The sequence below is a fragment of the Mytilus galloprovincialis genome, chromosome 1 (assembly GCF_965363235.1).
Source record: "Mytilus galloprovincialis chromosome 1, xbMytGall1.hap1.1, whole genome shotgun sequence".
Classification (NCBI taxonomy): domain Eukaryota; kingdom Metazoa; phylum Mollusca; class Bivalvia; order Mytilida; family Mytilidae; genus Mytilus; species Mytilus galloprovincialis.
In genome coordinates, this window is record NC_134838.1 from 70695054 (window position 1) to 70717762 (window position 22709).

General features: G+C 31.8%; 1 protein-coding gene across 1 annotated transcript; it reads left to right on the forward strand.

Moving 5' to 3' along the window:
* The first annotated feature begins 2251 nt into the window (after positions 1 to 2251).
* Positions 2252 to 15412, forward strand: LOC143082839 (uncharacterized). Its single transcript, XM_076258781.1, has 8 exons — positions 2252 to 2830; positions 6576 to 6758; positions 7389 to 7589; positions 8411 to 9192; positions 9759 to 9869; positions 10198 to 10288; positions 10939 to 11046; positions 12951 to 15412. Exons 1-8 carry the CDS (start codon positions 2299 to 2301, stop codon positions 13748 to 13750), a joined length of 2808 nt encoding a protein of 935 aa, XP_076114896.1. The 5' UTR covers positions 2252 to 2298; the 3' UTR covers positions 13751 to 15412.
* The last annotated feature ends 7297 nt before the right edge of the window (positions 15413 to 22709 follow it).

Sequence of the window (22709 nt, forward strand, 5' to 3'; positions counted from 1 at the left end):
CTCGGAGAACATCTCAGGTTTTATCAATGTTGTTCTAATGCAACCTAAGCAAAACACTAAAAAAATAATTTGTAGGAATATGTTCGAAAATATGTGAACAATGATCGAATATGTCAGTTGTGATTTCAATTGTATTAAATGCCTGGCAAACTTTCGTTGAAACGTTTATGAGAAAACAAATTAATTGAAACAAGGACACGTGTATCAAATTTGAAAACCGAATATCTTGTTCAAGTTTAATTTTAATTATGGAATGTTGTGTGCCAAACAAACATTCTTTGATGATCACATCTTGCAATGACTAGATAAGTGATTAATCAGTTAAATCTCTAATATTAAATGAGATATTTACAGTTTGTAAGCCAATAATTTTATAGTCTACACATTTTTCAAACTTTTAGTGTTTGCGGGGGAGGACACTACATTTCCCGCTTTACGAATACTCGTCGCGATGGTTTTAACGAAAATAAAACTTGCATTCATTTTATATCATTTACTAGAAAGAAAGGGGCATTGGAAATGTAGTTACGAATACTGCATCATATCTGTGTTCATATGTAAATTTTGGTAAAACGAATATTTTATATAGGGTATATTTTGGCGTCAGGAATCAGGCTTGATATTTTGTACGTCACACACGTCTTTCACCAAAACAAGAATCCTAGCGGTTGAAACGTCCAACATCGATTATGCAAGCGTTATCTTTCTGGTAAAATTACTTAGGAAATATGTTTTCTAAAGCATTGGATGGGTCATCTAGATTAAAAAGACTGAGCAAACACTTTATTTGAAAGAATTGTATGAAAAGCTTTCAGATGGAAACTAAATCCGATTTCGCAATAAAACACCAAACACAGATGGGCTTACCTAATTTAAGATCAGAAGATCTATATATTATGTAAAAGATGGATTTGCATTTAAAATGTGAATTTATATATCAAAGTGACGAATAGAAGAAATTAAGCACATACAATGGTGCATAAGCAAGTCGATTTATTTATATACAATAGAATGGAGTGAAACATTTTTCACCAACATAATTATAAAATTTGAACAGACAAACACATTTCGCCAATACTAACAGAAAAGAACTGTTGAAATTACAATATCAATCAAAGACGATCAGCATGATTAAAGTGTAAATAAAAATACTGGAGAACCTCATAAACAATTCTAAAAGTAGCCACCACGTTATTTAAAGTCGAAATTACAAATGAGGTTTTATTTACGATAGTTGCAATCTGTCAACGGTAATAAGATCAATTTCGTCATGGTTAATAAATTGTCATGACCTTTTTTTATCTACAAAATATTAATCTACTATTTCATGTTTTTAACCCTTTAATGTTTTTCAATCTCTTTGCACTGGATGATCACTTCACTTTATGTCTGAATTAAAAGAAAAACTTAAGTAGACACACGATCTAATCTAAATATAGTGCTTATCAGATATAGTTCTAGTTAAAACGACTAATTTACAGACCCATAACAATTTTCTGCCATTTAAAATGCACATTATATTGAAATCACACCCATCTTAAGTTGGTTAAATTGAAAACAAGTTATGTTGTGAAGATTTTTTTTCATAAATATGCCTTTCAACTAGAGGAAAACGTAGATAACAGTTAACACTTACATATTCAACTACACAAGCAACAAAGAACCTTGGCGAAATAAAAGAAATTTTTTGGACCGAAATTAAAACTGCAAGAAGAATGAGGTTTGATTGTGTATAAATTGTGTTATTTTAAAGAGAGAGGAAAAGATCACAAGGAAGAGCATAAGTAAAGAAGAGACAACGAATGTAAAACAATAAAGACGCTGAAGGTAGAAATTACTATTTTGGGACATGCCAAAAAAAATCTGTTTTCAGAAGTGCTCAGACAGATTAACAAACTTCTTTTAGTGTTTGTAGAAACCATATCAATGGCTAATGTCGATCCAGGTTTCATTTTCAAACTTACAATGAACAATTTGGTTTTTTTTGCATAATGCCAGTCAACACACTCTAATGAACTCACCACTTAGGGACCTAGTTGTGTCTCTTAACGAGGCCCGATCTAGAACGCGTTTTTGAATATTGCGCAACTCAGGGATTTTTCGGTAGTTGGTTTAACGGTTATAACATAACACATTAAATAAATATAAACAATACCTTTTCTGATTATTTTAGGAACTAAAATGATAAAATAAATCAATTTTTGATCGTAGTTTATATTTTATTTAAATTTATACTGATATTATTGTTTACGACATAGTTTCGCGCCATTTACGGCAATGTAAACAATATCAGACGACATGCCTAGCAGAAAGAAGAACGGTCGGTTTTTGAAAAACTGTCAGGCAGAGACTTACAACAACAGATTAGACAACATATCTAGACCCGATTTATCCACAACTGATTTTGATACACCATCTACACTCGATTTTGATACTACTTTTACACCCGATTTTGATACTACTTTTACGCCCGATTTTGATACATCTTTTACACCATGTACACCAGGTTCTTTCCAACATGATCACACGTATCAATCCTCTGCATCGTTTGATGAGATCAATGAGTTCTATTTTTCTGGAAAATTAAAGCCAATAGGTTATACCAGACATGTGATTGACATTCAAACCTTTTTTGATAATATGAGATGTTCCAGATGTGACATTACATTGAAGTTAAAAGATGGAATTGGAATTTTGCCTGCTGGTTTATGTGGTCACCTGATTGTTCGTTGTTATAACTGTAATGACTTTGTACGTGTTGCCATGGGCAAAACCCACAATGCATCCCATGGGCCAAGGATATTTGATGTCAACACCAAACTTGCAACTGGTAAGTGCAAAAATAAAATCTGCACACCCTGTATATTTATACTTTATATTCACATGTAGCATGTTTACCTAGTACCAATTCCTGGACTGCAAGTAATTATGATGTCTTGCGAGTGCTGCCTTGTAGTCGCATTAGCCTACTCTTTTTCGAAATCTACAAGGGTGTCTTTAACGTGCAAGAGGAATCCATGACAAGTCGCCCCACTCCTAATCGCCCCACTTTAAAAAAAAAACCGCCCCAACCTGGATTACCAAATCGGCCCACTTTTTAAAAAATCGCCCCACTTGTGAAATTTGTTAAATCCCGTTAATATTACTCCTGAAAACTTGCCCCACTGAATGGAAAACGATAAAATCTAGATTAATATATTATTAACCAGGATGAATTTAGTAAAGCCAACTCGCCCCACTTATGGAAAAAGATGTTATCCCGTTGTATATAAGTTAAATTCTGTGAATATTACTCCTGCGAACTCGCCCCACTATGGAAAACGATAATATCTAGATTAATATATTATTAACCAGGATGAATGTAGTAATGCCAACTCGCCCCACTTATGGAAAAAGATGTTATTCCGTGAATATTACTCCTGCCAACTCGCCCCACTTAAAAGAAAATGATAATAATCTAGATTTATATTATATTTAATATTATTAACCAGGATGCCAACTCGCCCCACTTGTAGAAAAAGATGTTATCCCATTGTATATAAGTTAAATTCCATGAATATTACTCCTGCCAACTCGCCCCACTTGTAGAAAAAGATGTTATCCCATTGTATATAAGTTAAATTCCGTGAATATTACTCCTGCCAACTCGCCCCACTTGTAGAAAAAGATGTTATCCCATTGTATATAAGTTAAATTCCATGAATATTACTCCTGCCAACTCGCCCCACTTATGGAAAAAGATGCTATCCCATTGAAAACCTTATAGAAACTTCTTATATTATTCCCTTTTTTTAATATAGCAGTAAGAAGTGAGTATTAATATTTCCACTTATGAATAGTACAAGTATGAATAGAGTTAAAATAAATATTTAACATGATTAAACCAATTTCACATGTGGGACGATTTTTTAAAAAGTGGGGCGATTTGGTAATCCAGGTTGGGGCATTTTTTTTTAAAGTGGGGCGAGTTGGTGAAAAAGTGGGGCGATTAGGTGTGGGGCGACTTGCCAGTGGGGCGACTTGTCCTGCTTCCGTGCAAGAGATATGACTCTCTCTTAACACGGGTCAGCCAATTTTCGTCCCCTTCCAACGGACTATCATCGTTACTTTAGTTTATTGCTTTTGGTTGGTTTTTTTTCTGTCGGGCAAGAATGTAAAAAATACAAAATCAAATTTACAGAACCAAAATCTTACATCATCCAGTGAAAAGGTACTTTACACAGTAGAATAAAATGCTTCATTGAGCGCTTATCAAACCCTGACAATTGGGGCAATATTGGACACAATATTCCAGCTTGATACTGTCTGAATTGGGATTGTGATTAAATTTGTTGACATAATTATGATATAGCTTTCAGGGCCTTTTGAAGCTACATGTAACTATGCTGAATGGGCTTTGGCTCACTGTTGAAGGCTGTACAGTGACCTTTAGTTGTAAAAACTGTCTTGTGAACAGTTGTCTCATTGGCAATCATACCACATCTTCTTTTTTATATTCTGTACATGTACATTTTAAATTTATTCTGTACTATGCACCAAATACTCAGACTATTGCCCTGATCTTTTTTATGGAACTCTGGTTGTGGCAAACCAACATTTTTTTCAATGTGGCCCCACATCAAGGATATGATATAGACCCAGAAAGAAGTCTGTAAAATGTATAAATTTTGAGCAATAACTATTAAGAAGTCATATTTTTTATTGATTTAATAAAATCTACCAACCCAACACGCATCGTTTTATAAGTTGTATTTCGTCACATTTCATTATCTTATGACACAAAAAAAATACATTGCATCCTGGACTCATCAAAATCTTTTGGGACTCACCATTTCTAAAAGTGATGAGTCCCAGGACTCACCATGAAAAATTCCTAGTGAGAACCCTGACTCTTATAACAAAACCTTTAACATCATGTGCCGCAATGTGGATATATCCAAAATCAGTGAAAATTTTGTGTCAGAATGAGGCCACACTTAGAAATATTTTGGTTTGCCAAAACCCTTAGTACCCAATCTATGCATCGAGAAAGTGGGTATATTTGTTGCTACAATGTAGGTAGGCTATTTCTTTTTCTTTTGGCTATGAGAAATTTAAGTATCAATGTTTATAAATCTTCATGTCTATCTGAATAAAAATAAATATTTTCACATTAGGACAATAAAAGATTTTTAAGTAGGTAGTATTTTCAAGGAAGGTACATGTAGCATTAGGGCAAACAAACCTATTCTTTTTTTAGGGTCTGATATAGTCTCCTTGTTCTATATATAGAAAACTGTTTAACCAGACTTTTTATATTTATATTATTTGTGTATTGAAATCATTAAATACTTTTGTTTCTTTTAAAAAAAAATAGCAATTAATTTGACAGATCAGTTGTCCAGATATATACTGATCATTAAATTGCTAATTGTTAATGAAAAAAACACCACATAAAAATTAAATTGTCTATCAGCTCAAGGCAAGATTTTAAGTAAACATATAAATTAGTAAAAAGGGCTAAGTTAGCTTTTCTCATCACTTTGCGTCCATCATGGTTTTTACAAAAATCTTCTCCTCTGAAACTATACTAAGAAAAATTTAACCAAACTTGTCGACAGTCATCATGATCATTGCGTTTATCATTATGGTATCTTGTTAAAAAGATGTGTCCCATGACCCTCCCCCCCCCCCCCCCCCATGAATCAAGATGGCAGCCATGGCTAAAAATACATAGGGTAAAATGCAGTATTTTTTTGTTCATTACATGTAGGTCATGTTTTATCTGCCCTTTAATTTTCAGACCATTCGGGCAACTTGTTGTTGGGCTGCTGCCCCGGAATTAGTAATTTTAGGAAAATTTTGCAGCCTTTGGTTATTATCTTTTGATGTCTCGAAATATCAATGTTATCTGTACAAGACTTACAACATGTAGAAGCAGATAGAAAGCGAGGCTGTGGCGAGAAAAAGTTTTTTTCCAGCCAAGTACAAATAAAATTTATATTTCGAAACAAGGTATGCTGTTTCACTATAAACTGCAACTCTTATAACTGATCTAATTGATGTATTTAGAGTAGAAACTATCATTTCTTACTTATAAGCCAAAGGCGTAAAATTTCCGCCAACCTGTATATTTTATTGACGTCATCAATTAAACTGTACAGAAAACCATTGTCTACGTCATATACAAGGGGATATATACATATACGATCACTGACTGTTTATCACAGATGAATTATAGTCGATGCAATTTGACTGCTCATATAGCACAGCTGCAGTATGTCACCTTATATTAGTACTGTTGTTCAAATTTTTAGTTTTAAAATATATATATGTTAGATATAGGAAGATGTGGTGTGAGTGCCAATGAGACAACTCTCCATTCAAATAACAATTTATAAAAGTAAACCATTATAGGTCAATGTACGGCCTTCAACTTGGAGCCAACGGTCTAATCTATATAAAAATGAGTAACGAGAAACATGTATAAATTACATAAACACATGATAACTACTGTACATCAGATTCCTATATGTACATAAATGTATTGACACATACAAATACTGCAATTTTTTAAATGAAAATTAATATTTCAGGTATGTACCACAGTGGAATAGGACCAATACAGCTTAATAATTTATTTACATCACTAAATTTGCCAAATGTCAGTGAAAGCCTGATAAGAAGACGTTGTGAAGAGGTTGGGCCTATTCTTGAAAATATAGCACAACAGTCCGTAGACAATGCTTTGTTTGAGGAGGGATTGCTAACAAAAACTTGTGAGTAAATCAATGATGACTCTTTAATGACAGATTTGTGTAAGCCTGATATTTTCTAGTATTGAATATCAATCTACAAAGGATTGAACCACTCTACACATGTCATGAATATTAATGTGAATGTGATTTGTTGTGTGAAAATTAGCACTATTTTGAATGAGCATGAAATGAAGTTTAAATCATAATTAACGCAACATAAGTTTTTATATGTCAGTCTTTAAAGAAAAATAGAACTTTATTCATATGATAAACAAGAGGCTAGCTAGATCTGGCTTTGTTCACATGTAATTTGTCTATTATTTGAGTTTGTTAACTTTCAAAAAACCTGCTATGAAACAATGAACACCAAACTAAGTCTAAATTATCCTTATTTAGTACAAGGTTTGTGTTTTATTTTCTCTTTTGTAAAAAAAACATGGCTGCCATTGCTATAAATAAATCATAGGGGTGAAATGCAGATTTTGGCTTATAACTCTGAAACTAAAGCAATTAGTATATATTTGACATGGGGTCAAGATCTATATTCCCTTAAATTTTCAGGGGAATCAGACATTGCCTGACCTGTTGTAGGGTTGCTGTCCATATGTAGTGCTTTTATCTTTTAACTTGTCAATCATTTTTTCATTTCAGGTAATTTACAAGCCGATAATGACAGTGATGCAATTCATGCCATTGCTAGTGGGTCAGAAACTGCAACAAGCAGTAGTGGAATAGCTTCAACAGATAACACTAATCCTGTGTGTGGCCCTATTAGTGTAACTGGAATAACAGCATCAGCAGACGGAGCTTATCAGAGAAGGGGCTCAGGAAGGTGTTACAATAGTTTGTCTGGTAACTATATCTTTATTATTTACCTATCTTAAGATGGAAGTATTATGATCTGTTTACATGTCATACTAAAACTAAAAAAAAACTTATTTTATTCTTAAAACTAAGAAATATTGAACAGATATATCATTCTTGGAAGCAGGGTTTCCGTTGGCAGCCTCCATTTTTACACATTTTGGAAAAGAAAAAAAAATGTTTGCAATGAAAGATTCGTCGTTTGCAAAAGAATTTGGCTAAAGAAATTATAACAATTGGATTTTATCCATCTTGTTTACCTTTTACGGGTTTCTTGGACAAAATGAATACTTCATCAGACAATATTGATTTATTTGTCACTTAGGGGCCTTTAACAGTTGACTATACTGTATTGGCTTTGCTCATTGTTAAAGGCCGTACAGTGACCTATAATTGTTAATTTCTATGTCATCTTGGGCTCTTGTGGAGAGTTGTCTCATGTGCAATCATACCACATCTTCTTTTTTTTTCTCTTTTGGTTTTTTTCTAAGTAAGGAAAATTGTATGTAAAATATGTTTATGTTTGTTGGCAAAACTAAATTGAAAAAGGCATAGAGGTAAAAAAGAATATTTTCCACCAGCAGAAAAACATATGTGTATAAAAATGAACAGGGTTATAAAAATGAAATAAATTTGAATAAAAATACATTAAAAATACTCCTGGTATCAACTATTTTTATGAAGGGTACAATAATGTGAATAATATATATGAGGAGCTAGATTCCTTTTGACATGAAAGTGGGTGTAACACGTAATTAGTGAAATCCAGTAATTTAAAAAAAATATTCAATGGAAAACTTTTTTTGTAGGAACAGCTTCCATGATTGGGAAAAAAACAGGAAAGGTTGTTGGCTATAGTGCTCGATATAAGAGATGCAGGAAATGTGATGTGGCAAAATTTAAAAAACGGCTACCAACAAAACATAAATGTCGTAAGAATTGGTGTGGCTCAGCCAAATCTATGGAACCAGACATGATTGTGGAAATACTAAAAGACGCCAAAAAGAAAGATACCCCGGTAATAACACTAATAGGAGATGACGATTGCACAGCATTCAATCGGGCAAGATGTGAAGTCGACTCATGTTTGGAAAAGGTCAGTGACATCAATCATGTAAAGAAGAACATATCAAATAGGCTCCACAAAATAAAAGGCAAATATAAAGAACTCTCTGTAAAAACAATTACTGCTCTCATTAAAAGTTTTTCTTTCATGTTAGCCCAAAACAAAGGTGACTCAGACAGAATAAAGAACAGTTTACCATCTGTAGTGCTACACCAGTTTGGTAATCATGATGGATGTGGAGACTGGTGCCAAATGAAAAACAAACCCACAGCAAAGCACAGAAATCTACCATGGGGTGCAGATCTCAAAGATGAAAACTTGAAAAAAGATCTTTTAAAAGTGTTTACAGACCTTGACCCGGGAAAGATGAGCAAACTAGATTCCAGTAATCCTAATGAAAGCTTTAACAACACTGTTCGATCAAAGGCCCCAAAAGACAAGCATTACAGTGAGAGTGGAAGTTTAGCTCACAGATTGTCTGCTGCTGTTTGTCAAAAAAATGAAGGCTACAAATATGTTGCACAGGTACTAATAATTTATTTAAATAAAGTATAAATATAAAAACATTCATCAAATTATTTTTTTAAACAGAATATGGTTTATAAACTTGAAAAACTGTAAAACTGGTTCACTAATTAGGTTAAGTTGAAAGATAAACCATAATCACATGAAACTCATAGATATAAAAAAGAAGATATGGTATGATTGCCAATGAGACAACTCTCCATGAGACAAACTTGACACAGAAATTAACAATTATATATATAGGCGACTATATGGCCTTCAACAATGAGCCAAGCCCATACTGCATAGTCAGCTATAAAAGGCACGAAATGACAATGTAAAACAATTCAGACCAAACTAACCGCCTTATTTTTATAAAAGAAATAGAACAAAAAACAAATTTGTAACACTAACACATAAACAAACAACAACCACAGAATTACAGGTTCCTTACTTGAGACAGGCACATACATAGAAAAAAATATATCAAAAAGAATAATATAAATGTTGTTTAGGATGGTAGCTTTGTGAAATGTTATCATACACAATGTAAGACACAGCTCCCAAGTTCTTGTGTGTTTTTTTAGGTCCATGAAGAGCTTGGTCTTAGTCCTGGAATTGCCACAACAGTAACAGCTGCAATAAGAGACAAGGATGTTAACAGGAAAAGGACTGTAGCAAAGACTAAGGAATTTAAGGTTTGATTTAAAAGCATTTCAGAATTTTCATTCGAACACAATCTTTATACATTAAATGACTTTTAAGGAGATTGATAAATTCTAAACATAGTTTTATGCAGCCTTTTGAAATTTCTTATTTTCATGATAAAAAAAATTAAAAATCCCTGTTTAGTGGGAGTTACATCCCTTTGATCATATGATAGAAAGTTTTAAATGAAAAAAAATCCTCTAAATTGTTGGTTTTTTTTTAAATTTTATATAAAGTATTATCCTATTGTATCATTATAACTATGTGAATAAACATTAAATTTGTCATGCTTTAGAGTGTGTAGACTTTATTTTACAGTTACAACGTTTAAAACTTAAAAGTCAGAGATCTTCAGAAACAAGAAGTCATGAAATCAGGGAAGGGGACACTTACTGCTCAAATGTCATTGGTATGTATAAATTTTATCTGTACGTTTTCAATAAGAATTTAAAAAAACAATAATTGTTCCTACAACATGCTATCAAAGCACTACCCATATATAAAATATATTTCAAAATATTTGATATAAAATTATAGTTATATTAATTTGGGATTTACTATTTTCTAACAAAGAAAGATAATTTTTGTTAGAGTTTTTTGACAACATAGATGTTTGGGGAATATGATTGAACTTTCATGATGAACAACCTTTTAATTTAATTTTGACAATGAAAGAACATGACTAATTTCCATTAATGAAATTGCCCTGCTAACACTATTGGTAAATTATTTATAATACTGTTACTCTCTTTTGTGGTTTCTATTTCATATAACTTATATTATGTTTTTTTTTCAAATATCCAAATATACAATTTTCAAATATACAATTATCCAATATATAACAATATCAAAATAAGAAAGAAATTTGAAATCAAAATGTATTTTGAAGATTTAACAAAAAAAAAGTGTTTCCATTACTTTTTCATATGACAGTGGATTACAACACAAAAACCGAAACAGTGTTATTACATCCCTTCTTTCTAATTTTATACATTATATTGAATTTTTCCAGATAGGTCTTCTTACAAGATATAATTTGACCTCAATTGTATATTTTAGCTGATGCAGAAGAACCTGATTTGACAGTTATTCCAGGACCATCAGAGGACAACTGTGAACATATTGAGAAAGTTGTCGTTTTTTATGATTTAGAGACCACAGGACTAAGTATGATATAAATATGAATTGGAAATAGGAAAGCATCAAGTTTATTTGTACAAGCTTTAGGAGTAAGGGAATATGCCAGACTTGCCAAACAATTTCACCTATCAGCCAAGTATTCACAATAAAGGGCTGCGCTTGAGCACATGATACGCCCGTTGCTCTTTTAACTTGTTTTTTATGCTTTAAATGAATTTATATGATCAACTAGAAATATATATACAAATCAAAAGGGATGTTACATTAAAAGTTTCATAAAATCCCCCTTTTTTAAGTATAAAAATTCATTACTTAAGAAAAACGTAAAATCTAAAATTTAAAAAAATGGAAAGGGAGCTTATGTCAATAGATATAAACAATTTATCAAAGTTGCATAAAATTTTGTGAAAGTGTTAGTTATTGTCCCAAAATTGGAAAATCCCCCCTTTTTAAGCATAAAAATTCATAACACGGAAATGTAAAATCTGAAATTTATAAAAATTGAAAGGGAGCTTACATCAATAGATATAAACAATTCACCAAAGTTTCATGGACATTGGTGAAAGCCTTTTTGAGTTATTGTCCGAAGTGTTGAAAATCCCCTTTTTTTTATGAATAAAGCCCCATAAATCCAAAACTTAAAATCTGAAATTTATAAAAATTGAAAGGGATCTTACATCAATAGATATAAACAATTCACCAAAGTTTCATGGACATTGGTGAAAGCCTTTTTGAGTTATTGTCGGAAGTGTTGAAAATCCCCCTTTTTTTATGAATAAAGCCCCATAAATCCAAAACTTAAAATCTGAAATTTATAAAAATTGAAAGGGAGCTTACATCAATAGATATAAACAATTCACCAAAGTTTCATGGACATTAATGAAAGCCTTTTTGAGTTATTGTCCGAAGTGTTGAAAATCCCCCCTTTTTTATGAATAAAGCCCCATAAATCCAAAACTTAAAATCTGAAATTAAAAAAAAACGAAAGGGAGCTTACGTCAATAGATATAAACAATTCACTGAAGTTTCATGAAAATTGGTAAAAGTGTTTTTGAGTTATTGTCCGAAGTGTGGACGACGGACGGACGGACGGACGGACAACGGTATACCATAATACGTCCCGTCTAAAAGACGATGGGCGTATAAAAACTTGATATTTTCTGACAATATTATATACTTATTGACTGACAGGCTATAAGGACAAATCATTGAATGGATAAAGAGTGGAAGCATAGTTAAACTTGCTATTGTTTGAAAAAGCCAGTCAATAACTATTTTTTTATAAAGAAAACCATGGCATCAGATTGATGTATTATCAGACTATGATGTCACTTTTATCCAAAGACAAAAGTTCAGGAAATGGTTAAAAACTATTTGCTGGTTAAGTCTTTTTTACTATTAGGTAAATAGTCAAGAGAAAATTTTCTAAAAAAAAAGCTTGTGTTCGTTTATAGTTCTATTGTAAAAAAAACACACTGTCGTATAACAATGGTATTTTATTCGGAAAAAAGTTCTAGACAATCAGGAATTCATTAGTTGAGCCAAATAATGTCCTTCCACCTTTTTAATCTGCAACTTTTTAGAATGCCTCATCAAGGAAATGTTATGAAACTTACACAAAATTTAAGTCATAGATGCACATTTATTGGAAAATATAAAGAAAAAAAATCCTGGTCTAAGAAATTCCAAGGGAGATAATTGATATAATTTAGTTAATCAAATGTGGGATGTGGAGGTATCCTTTAGTAAGTTGAGTCATATTCCTATGCAATACTCTCAGACTGCTAAGTACTATCCATACTGATCTGTGTCCACTATTGTTACTCTTGGTTTAATTATACAAAAGAAATTTGCAATTGAACTTTTACCATGACAATCATTCAATCTACTTATTTTCATCAATTTATTAAGTTATTTTCTTTTTTATATAGGTAGACAAAGTTCAATTACACAAATCTCTGCAGTTTGTGAAGAACAGGAATTTAACAGATACGCAACTCCTACTCAAGAAATTTCAGAAGATGCATGTAGAGTGACAGGATTAAAGTTTAATACAGCGACAAATGAGCTCCTTTACAACGATGAACCAGTTTCACATAAACACCCACAGCAAGTTCTTTTAGATTTCATACAGTTTTTAATGTCACTTTGTGCCAGTGACAAACACATTGTGCTTGCTGCTCATAACAATAGGCGATTTGACAGTATCATACTATTTAATCAATTAAAATTTTATAAATTATGGAATCATTTTTCAAGATATATTGTTGGATTCTGTGATACTTTACCTTTTTTCAAAATGTTGTATCCAGAATTTGAAAATTACAAGCAAGAGTATATTGCTCAGAAACTGTTGAATGAAGCTTATTCCGCTCACAACGCTTTAGATGATTGTAGAATGCTTATGTCTCTTGTAAAAAAGACGGAGAAAATTGATGTTCTCCTATCTGACTATTTTTACAGCAGTCACCAAGTTACATTTCAGGGTGTGCAACCGAATAAAGAGTCATTAGAACACTTGTTAAGAAATAAGGTCCTCTCTAGAACAATTTTCAAGAAACTTGAAGATTCAACATTGACTTACAATCATCTGAAAATTTCTTATCATAGAGATGGATTTGATGGTCTATTTTATTTGTTGAGTGAAAAGACAGGCAGTGGAAAGGCCAGAATTAGTAACAATCGTCGAGTGATCCAAAAGATAGCTGACTTTTTTTCTAATGAAGAATGATGTTATTACTGTATACAGTGACTATACACATGAACATGTATTGATAAATAGGGCAGCATTTAATATTTATACATGCGCTTTAAACAAAATAGGGGTTTACTGTTCTACCTCTGTCTGTGCCATAAATATATTTTGTTTAATTTTTTGAGGAACTTGAAGACGAGGATTTCTGATATTTTATTTCAGGGTTTATAAGTAAGCTTTAACCTGTGATGCATTTTAAGATTCCCCACTCAACAACTTCCTGTTTAACAAAATTAGTATGATTTTACACATTATAGCCAAGTTGATATTTTTTTTGTCACAATTTTTTTCAGAAACTACTATATAAGTCAGCAATACCATGTGATTCTTTTTCAGATTCATCAATCAACAACATCCCATTTATCTTACACTTGTATCATTTCACACATGATAGCAATGTGGAAAATTTTAGTTACATTTTTCCCAGGAACAATTTCAATTTACCAAGATTTCTGAAATTTCAACATCTTTCTGTTTTATAAGGAAATATTCAGGTGGGGGTATCATTTTACCTGCATCACGGTATGTAATTCTGTCTGTCTATTAATCTTTCGACAATGATTTCTTCGCTTCTATGAGAGGGAATGATTTTATATGAAGCCCAGAGCTTGATCATGGAGAGTTGTAAGCATTTTTTTTATCTGGTATGCAGCCAAATTAATTACTCAGTTTAAAGTATGACTGCTGAATGTACAAGGAAATTATTTTTATTAAGTTTTCTTGGCTTTTATGAAAGGGGATGATTTTATATTTGGCCCAAAGCTTGAAAATATTGAGTTGTAACGATTAAGCAGTTTTTAGATCTGAATTCAGCCACTTTGTGTTTGCTGATAGTTTGAAATGTAACTACTCATTGTACAAGGTAAAAGTTTGTCTTCAAAATTGTCTAAGCTTCTATGAAAGGGAATAATTTCATATTTGGTCCAGAATAGACTCCAGATCTTAACATGTTGAGTGCAATAATTAGATCTTCAGTACAGGAACTTCCTGTAAGAGGGTAGTTTGAAATTTTACTACCAATTGTATTTGTGTATAAGGAAAATTTGTGAACAAAATTTTCTTGGCTTCTCTACAAGACAATCATTTTATATTTGTTAACCTTTTGTAAATTTGTGTAATACTAATGGATATCTTGGATAAACCAGTAGGAAAACTTGAATCACATTTTCCTGAGTGACCATCTGTTCAGTTTATATTGATAAGGTATGCTTGGAAGGATGGGTACGTCAATAAACGCCTTTGCCAAAACTGCTTCCCTAATATAGTCATGCGCAGTACACATGAAAAGAATTTGAGGTCTGAAGAAAGATAAAATTTGGAAAACAAATATTAAAAATGTATCAATTAATAATTATCAGAATTTAGCACATTTTTTTAGAACGTGGTTGCTTTGTAATCTGGTCTCAGACTCACAAATTTTTTTTGTTTGTAAGTTTAGGACTCCGTCCAGTAAATAAGTTTAATCCTATAATGTTGCACAAAAATTACAATTTCATTTGATTTCAGTTATCAACCTTATGTTTTAGGGACTTTAAAAATCTGTTCATAAACATATATAGTTACCTTGTTTTCATTGTTGAATTTATGTTATTTGTTATATTGTTAATATTGAAATTATTAAATACTCAATCAGTAAGAGATTGTTTTTTTTATTATGTTTATCTGGCCTAGAAACCAAAGAATAGATCAGGGAGTGTTAGTTCTGTCTGTAGTAATGAACATTGTTGAAACAAATGCATGAAGTCATCACCAAGTCTCCCGGGTGCAGTAGATATAAACAAATAAGAAGATGTGGTATGATTACGAATGAAACCGATTCAGCTATAAAGGCTCACAATATGATCTGCACTGAATGACATTGGAATTGACTACTGACAGTCTGCTCCATATTGCCTCAAAAACATTTTAAAAAAACAGTTGAATACAATGGCTCAGCAAAATTTCAAGATAAATGATATGACAGAAAAAAAAAGACTCGTCATTCCCAGAGAGGAGTTCACACGGCCTTAAAAGTACCCAAGCCTTCAGACTATAAAGACCAGCTTTTAATGATTTCAACAGGATTCTGTATGAGATATCTGTTTTTATAGTTGAACCCTCACAAGTTTATATATATACGTCTACTAAAAGTAGGGGATTATAGTGTAAAGATCTCTGTGTCCGACAGTCCATTGGTACAAAGTCTGGTTGAACTGCAGGTAGAAGTTATTTTATTTTACCATAAAGGATTGTGCTATGATATCATTATGAAAACTTTATATAAACCTATAGGCATCAGAGTATAAATAATATCATTTTGGTATTTAACCCTTCTAATCAACTTCACGGTTCATTGATTATGTAAAAAAGGTATTGCATTACATTTTATTTTTTTAGATATTCAATTTGTGTTTTGAGATGTTCCCCATTAAGATTTTTAACCAATATTTCCATTTGCAAGTCTTAACTAGGAATCTACTTTATTCAAATAAAGTGCAATTCAATTCCTATTGATATTTTCTATTTGTAAAATAAATAAAAAAAAGTTTTGAGACTCTCCCTTCAAAAATGTCAAACCCAATAAACCAAGTTTTTTTTATTTCTTTCAACTCAAATGCATTCTTTTATGTATGTATTATAAGTTTGTTTTATTTACATTTACATATTTCTTTTCAATTATTTTTGATTATTAGATTTTTGCTTGTGAAGATATGATAATAAATGACTTGAAATTTTGCACCCCCCCCCTTCCACCCCCTCCTTGTGAAATTTTACCTTTTAAGTATGTTTTTTTAATTAATAATTACAGTTTTGTTGATCCAGGATAACAAAGAGACAACTTATTACATTTTTAAAAATTAATTTTGGATATTTTGAGTGATATCTTGATTTTCTTTTAAAAAAATGGTAAAATGTAGGTTTTGAGAGCCCCCCCTATAAAAATTTTCCCCCGCAACACCTGGTTTTCTGACTTTGAATGGAAAGAGTGATGTTTGATGCATGTCATATGTGAAAAACAAAATTAGTTATTGAACAGTTTTTTTTTAAATTCACTTTTAGTTCATTTCAGGGCAATTTTTACTATATATCCATTATAATATTAGCCCTATTTTAGCATGTCCCTCCCGTTACTACAATAAAGGTAAGGTATATATTTTTTTAGCTTAATCCATTCATTATACATATATAGGAATTGAGGAAAAAATTCAGACATAGTTATTGGTCAGATTTTTCATAATTCTTTTAGATTGGGCCTCGTTAAATGATCAGATTGCAGCAATAAGGTTTAACGGTTGTCTAATTTCATGTAAAAATACTGATGTCTCGCCTGGCATTTTTTGCCCAACAATTTTATATCTCTATGTATTCACAGAACGTTTTTGTCAATCCTCTCAGAAAAATTAAACATGGAATTGCAATTGATAATCAAACATCAGCAGAGAATGTTGATGCATTCTGAACATGATTGATAATATTGGTAAAATATCAAAGCAAATAGAGAAGAAACTGATGATTTGCTAATTCAATTAATAATATTTCATGTATCTGAAGCAAACATTGCAAATTAATTTTAAAAATACACTGAAGAGCATTGCATTACATTTTTCTAATACACTGTGTACATAAAATGTAATATTTAATTAAGGACTTTCACTTAGTCAATACGTTATATATGGACCTGTTATCCTCAATCAATATAATCTGAACAGGTCCATATATAACGAATAAACCTCATCAAAGGTCTTTAAGTGATAAATGTCTTTAATAAACAAATAATAAATACAGGATAAAGTAAATTTATATATTTTGTAATGCTTTGATATTCAATAATATAACTATACATAAAGATGATAATATGACCCTGTTCAAGGGAAACAAGCAACGCTTTGACTTTTTTTAATCAAGCATAGTACAAAGGTATTTCACTCTTGCATACAAAAGACACATCAATAGAATTAAGTAACAGATAATTTCTGATCCAGCTTCAATGACGAGTCTAAATATAACCAAGAGCTGTAAATCTATAAGACAGTGACGGCTTATGAATGCTAACCAACAGTAAAATGAATTTGTTTGAATTTATTATTAACCTACTTGGAAAAAATGCACGAACTACTTGATTTTCATAGGCCATGTTTAACGTGTTTACACATTGATTAAATATGTGTGTGAAACATTATAAACCTCCAACAGTTTAAGACAAAATGCAGATCGTATGCATCAACTTACCCAAATGAAGATTTATTTAAAGCGTGAACAATTTGATATTTTTATCCATGTCAGAATTTTAATATTATAACAATTTCCGGTAAATATTTGACTTCATACCAATATCCCTATATCGTCAGGTAAATCTGCTACTTAATTAAGGTACAATTGTACAATGTATATATACAATAAAAAGTAACGATTAAAAAAATTGTTATTAAAATTCAATATGATGTGATGGTTCGTTGTTATTTTGAGTTACATATTACATATAAAGTTGAAGATGTGGTATGATTGCCAACTCTTCATAAGAGACTAAATAACACAAAAAATAACAACTTAAGTCACCGTACGGTCTTCAATAATGAACACAGCCCATACTGCATTGAAAGTTATAGAAAGTCCCGAAATGACAAATGTCCAACAAATAAAACAAGAAAACTAACAGCATAACTAATGTAAAAAAATGAACAAAAAAACAAGTATGTAACACAGCAACAAACGAAAACCAATAAAATAAAGGCTTCTGACATTGGTCAGGCACATACATAAATAATGCAATACAAGAATTTACAAAAAACAGCTTTGTGAATTTTACAAGTTTAATTTCTAATCTAACCGCCAAAAAGGTTTTATATTGAATGATATTTGATTAATTTCTTTTGAAATTGAAAATAAGAGACATCTGTAAATTACATTACTTACGTTCAAACACTGGTACTTAGCATTATTTATGGTCGCTTGTTAAACTACCGGTCTGTTGATATTCACACTATCATAAAAGACTTACTGCAAATATTCCGATTCGTTAGTGATATTTTTGCGGCAACAACATTGAAAACAAAATGTGGATATATGAAAGATCAATTCATAAAAGCAGATACAAGTCCTTTTTTTCTTTTTTTTCTATTGAACTTACCATGTTTTAATTTTCATCCGACATTCGAATCGAAGCAGAACTTATTCTATTGAAGGAAAACATATACTGCCTACCTGATATAATAAGTGCTAAACATTATAATCGGCTGATTTGTAGACAAAATATTGACTTCCTGCTATTTAAAATTTATATTACGTAACAACCATCCCTTACAAATTATATTGAATAAAAACTTGTTTTGGTGAAATGAATATTCATATGTAAATATATCGATTAATAAAGGCAATAATAGTCTTTTGGATTGCTCATGTACATCGTCACAATACAATTACAGTCCAGCTGGTCATATCATTACTGGTGACCTTGGCATCGTTACCAATGAACAACTAAGAGAGTTGTTAGCCAAGGGACCAAAATATAGAATTCCCCAGCCCATCAACTGGAAAAAGAATTTCAAGTTACTGATGGATGCAGTTGAGGACTATGCAAGAAAATGGGTAAAGCGCGAACCAGACGAACCAGAACTGGACACTTTGTCTGAATGGATCAAAGCTATTCGATCATGCATTCAGAGGCGCATACATAAACTACGATGTAATATGAGTACTAGAGTTTCTAACCCTTTCAAGAATCCGGAGGTTGTGGATGCTTTATCCTCTTTGCATGACAAATATGTCGTTGTTCCAGCAGATAAAGCCTCCAATAATATTGTCTTCATATGTAAAAAACATTATTTGCAATGTCTCACTACAGAGCTTGGAATTGATAAAACTACTGGTAATCCTACATATTCTTTAACATCATTTACCAAGGACGAAATTTTACAAAATCATAAATCTGTCCTTCTTTCTTTTGGTATCAACATCAAAGAAAACGAAGAAAACTTTCCCTCATTATACTGGATACCTAAATTACACAAAACTCCATATAAAGAACGATACATAGCTGGTTCTTCAAAATGTTCGACTAAACATCTTTCTAAAGTACTGACTACTATTCTTTCTACAGTTAAAGATGGGCTTCAAAAATATTGTGAGGAGATATATTCTACCAGTGGTGTTAACCAGATGTGGATTCTCAAAAATTCCAAAGATCTACTGCTTAACCTTCGATCACAATCTTTGCAATTTTGCAGCAACATAAAAACTTTAGATTTTTCTACGCTATATACTACTATTTCCCATGCTCAGTTGAAAGATCGACTTCACCATCTCATAAAACAGAGCTTTTTCTATAAAAATGGGAATCGTAGATACAAATTTCTTGTTTTGGGTTACAATAATTCATATTTTGTGAAGAATCACACTGAATCTTCCAGAAAATATACTGAAGATGATATTATCAAAATGCTGGACTTTTTGATCGACAATATATTTGTTGAGTTTGGAGGATTAATAGTTCAACAGACAATCGGTATTCCAATGGGTACTAATTGTGCACCCCTGCTGGCTGATTTGTTTTTGTACTCGTATGAAGCAGAGTTCATTCAAAACCTTCTAAAAGACAAAAAGAAAAAGCACCTTGCGAAATTCTTTAATTTTACTTTCCGATATATTGATGATGTTCTATCATTGAATAACCCATACTTCAGCCAATACTTACATCTCATATATCCTAGTGAACTTGAAATTAAGGATACTACTGATACTAGAAGGACTGCTTCATACCTTGATCTTTTCCTCAATATTGACGTAGATGGACGACTTCACACGAAAATCTATGACAAACGGGACGATTTCAACTTCCCAATTATCAATTTCCCATTTCTCAGCAGTAACATACCATCTGCCCCTTTGTATGGTGTTTACATATCACAATTGATACGTTATTCTCGTGCTTGTTCACACTATACGGACTTCATATACAGGAGTGTGCTACTTACGCAGAAACTTCTCCAACAAAGTTATGAGGAGGACAGATTAAAATTGACACTCCGTAAATTTTATGGACACCATCACGAATTGGTGGATCCATACGATGTGTGTTTAACCAAACTAGCTAAGGACATTTTTACCACATGGTAGATTGTGGTTTGTCATTATGTCGTCTAATCTTTTAATTACCAAACGTGACTTATTCCCGATTGTGACTGTTTTGCTGAGTGTGAATTCGCATTACTATAAGACGTGTTACGGTACTTGTCTATCCCAAACTCATGTATTTAGTTTAAATGTTTAATGTTATATTTGTAATTCTCATCGGATTTTGTCAAATGTGTTGACGTCTTTTCTATTATATTTATGTGTTATGGAAACAAAAATTAATCACCGCCGTCATTTATTAGATTTAATTTTGGTCAACATAATCTGTACGATAATTTAAGTTTGAAGTTGGATTCATAACAAACTGCACATATACATATTATAGTTAATTGCTATTAATAAGTATTGCAATATGCATTGTGTTTAAATGCAATATCAGTATTTAGTTCTATTTTAATCTTTAATCAATCCTAATTCTATCTTACTTTTGAGATATAGTTTTTCATATGTGACGTAATTTTTCTGCTGTTTCAGAAATTTCATATGTTCAAATTTTTAATGCCTTTTCACCATCGTATGTGACGTAATTTTTAATGCCTTTTCACCGTCGTATGTGACGTCATTTTCATAATTTACTGCGTTGAGGCCTGGACTGAGTCGGGTGTGTCTATTCTGTGTTGGTCATTCATTATGTATTCGTGTTTGTTTTATGTAATGAGTTAATACTTCAGTTTCATTATGTATATCTGTTATATTCATTTGATAAAATTTACTGTTTGCAATAGCATTAATTGTTCTAAATAATTATGATGTTCTTATCCCAAGCATACAAACTTAGCTGTATTTTACACAACCTTTTTCAACTTTTGATCTTCAGTGCTGTACAACTTTGTACTTTTTTTCGCTTTCGATCTTTTATATCTGGGCGTCACTGGTGAGTCTTGTGTGGACGAGGCGCGTTTTTGGCGTATCAAATTTTAAACCTGATGCTTTTTGTTATTCATTAATCATGTGTTTCTTTGTCTAATACGTTTTCCTATTTATTTGTATTGTAGTCCTGTAATATTATGTTGTCATTTCTATGTTATATTTAACATTGCCATTAAAGTGCGAGGTTTGGCATGCCACAAAACCAGGTTCAACCCACCATTTTTTCCTTTAAAAATGTCCTGTACCAAGTCAGGAATATGGCCATTGTTATATTATAGTTCGTTTCTGTGTGTGTTACAATTTAACGTTGCGTCGTTTGTTTTCTCTTATTTTTTAGTGTAAATTGACATTGCGATAAGACGTGTCACGGTACTTGTATATCCCAAATTCATGTATTTGGTTTTGATGTTATATTTGTTATTCTCGTGGGATTTTGTCTGATGCTTGGTCCGTTTCTGTGTGTGTTAGTTACATTGTAGTGTTGTGTCGTTGTTCTCCTCTTATATTTATGCGTTTCCGTCAGTTTTAGTTTGTTACCCCGATTTTGTTTTTTGTCCATGGATTTATGAGTTTGAACAGCGGTATACTACTGTTGCCTTTATTTGGTTACCGTTATTAAAACTTGTGAATCTATATGGGACACACTAGTTAAGAAAAACCTTAGTAAATTGAAGGACAAAATTTAGAAGAATGAAATAGTTTTTAAAGGGCATATGATGCTATGTTACCTGTCTGATTTGAATGTGTTGACCAATTACTACGAGTATTAGTTTTCTAAGTTTCTTGACACTCAAAAGCTATGATTTGATAATATTCTGCGCGTCCGACGCAAATACAAAATTCCAATCCAGGTATCTATGATGAGTTTATTTACAACCTAGAGGCAACTGCTGGTTGAGTTTTAATTCCCCGAGGGTATCAGCACTTTTGTGTTGGCATGAATTATTATTGATAT

Excerpts from the sequence above, each read along its gene's own strand:
- LOC143082839 (XM_076258781.1), top strand. The coding sequence starts at position 2,299 with ATGCCTAGCAGAAAGAAGAACGGTCGGTTTTTGAAAAACTGTCAGGCA. Across the intron at positions 7,590-8,410 it reads GTGTTACAATAGTTTGTCTG|GAACAGCTTCCATGATTGGG; the intron begins GTAACTATATCT and ends CTTTTTTTGTAG. Across the intron at positions 9,193-9,758 it reads GCTACAAATATGTTGCACAG|GTCCATGAAGAGCTTGGTCT; the intron begins GTACTAATAATT and ends GTGTTTTTTTAG.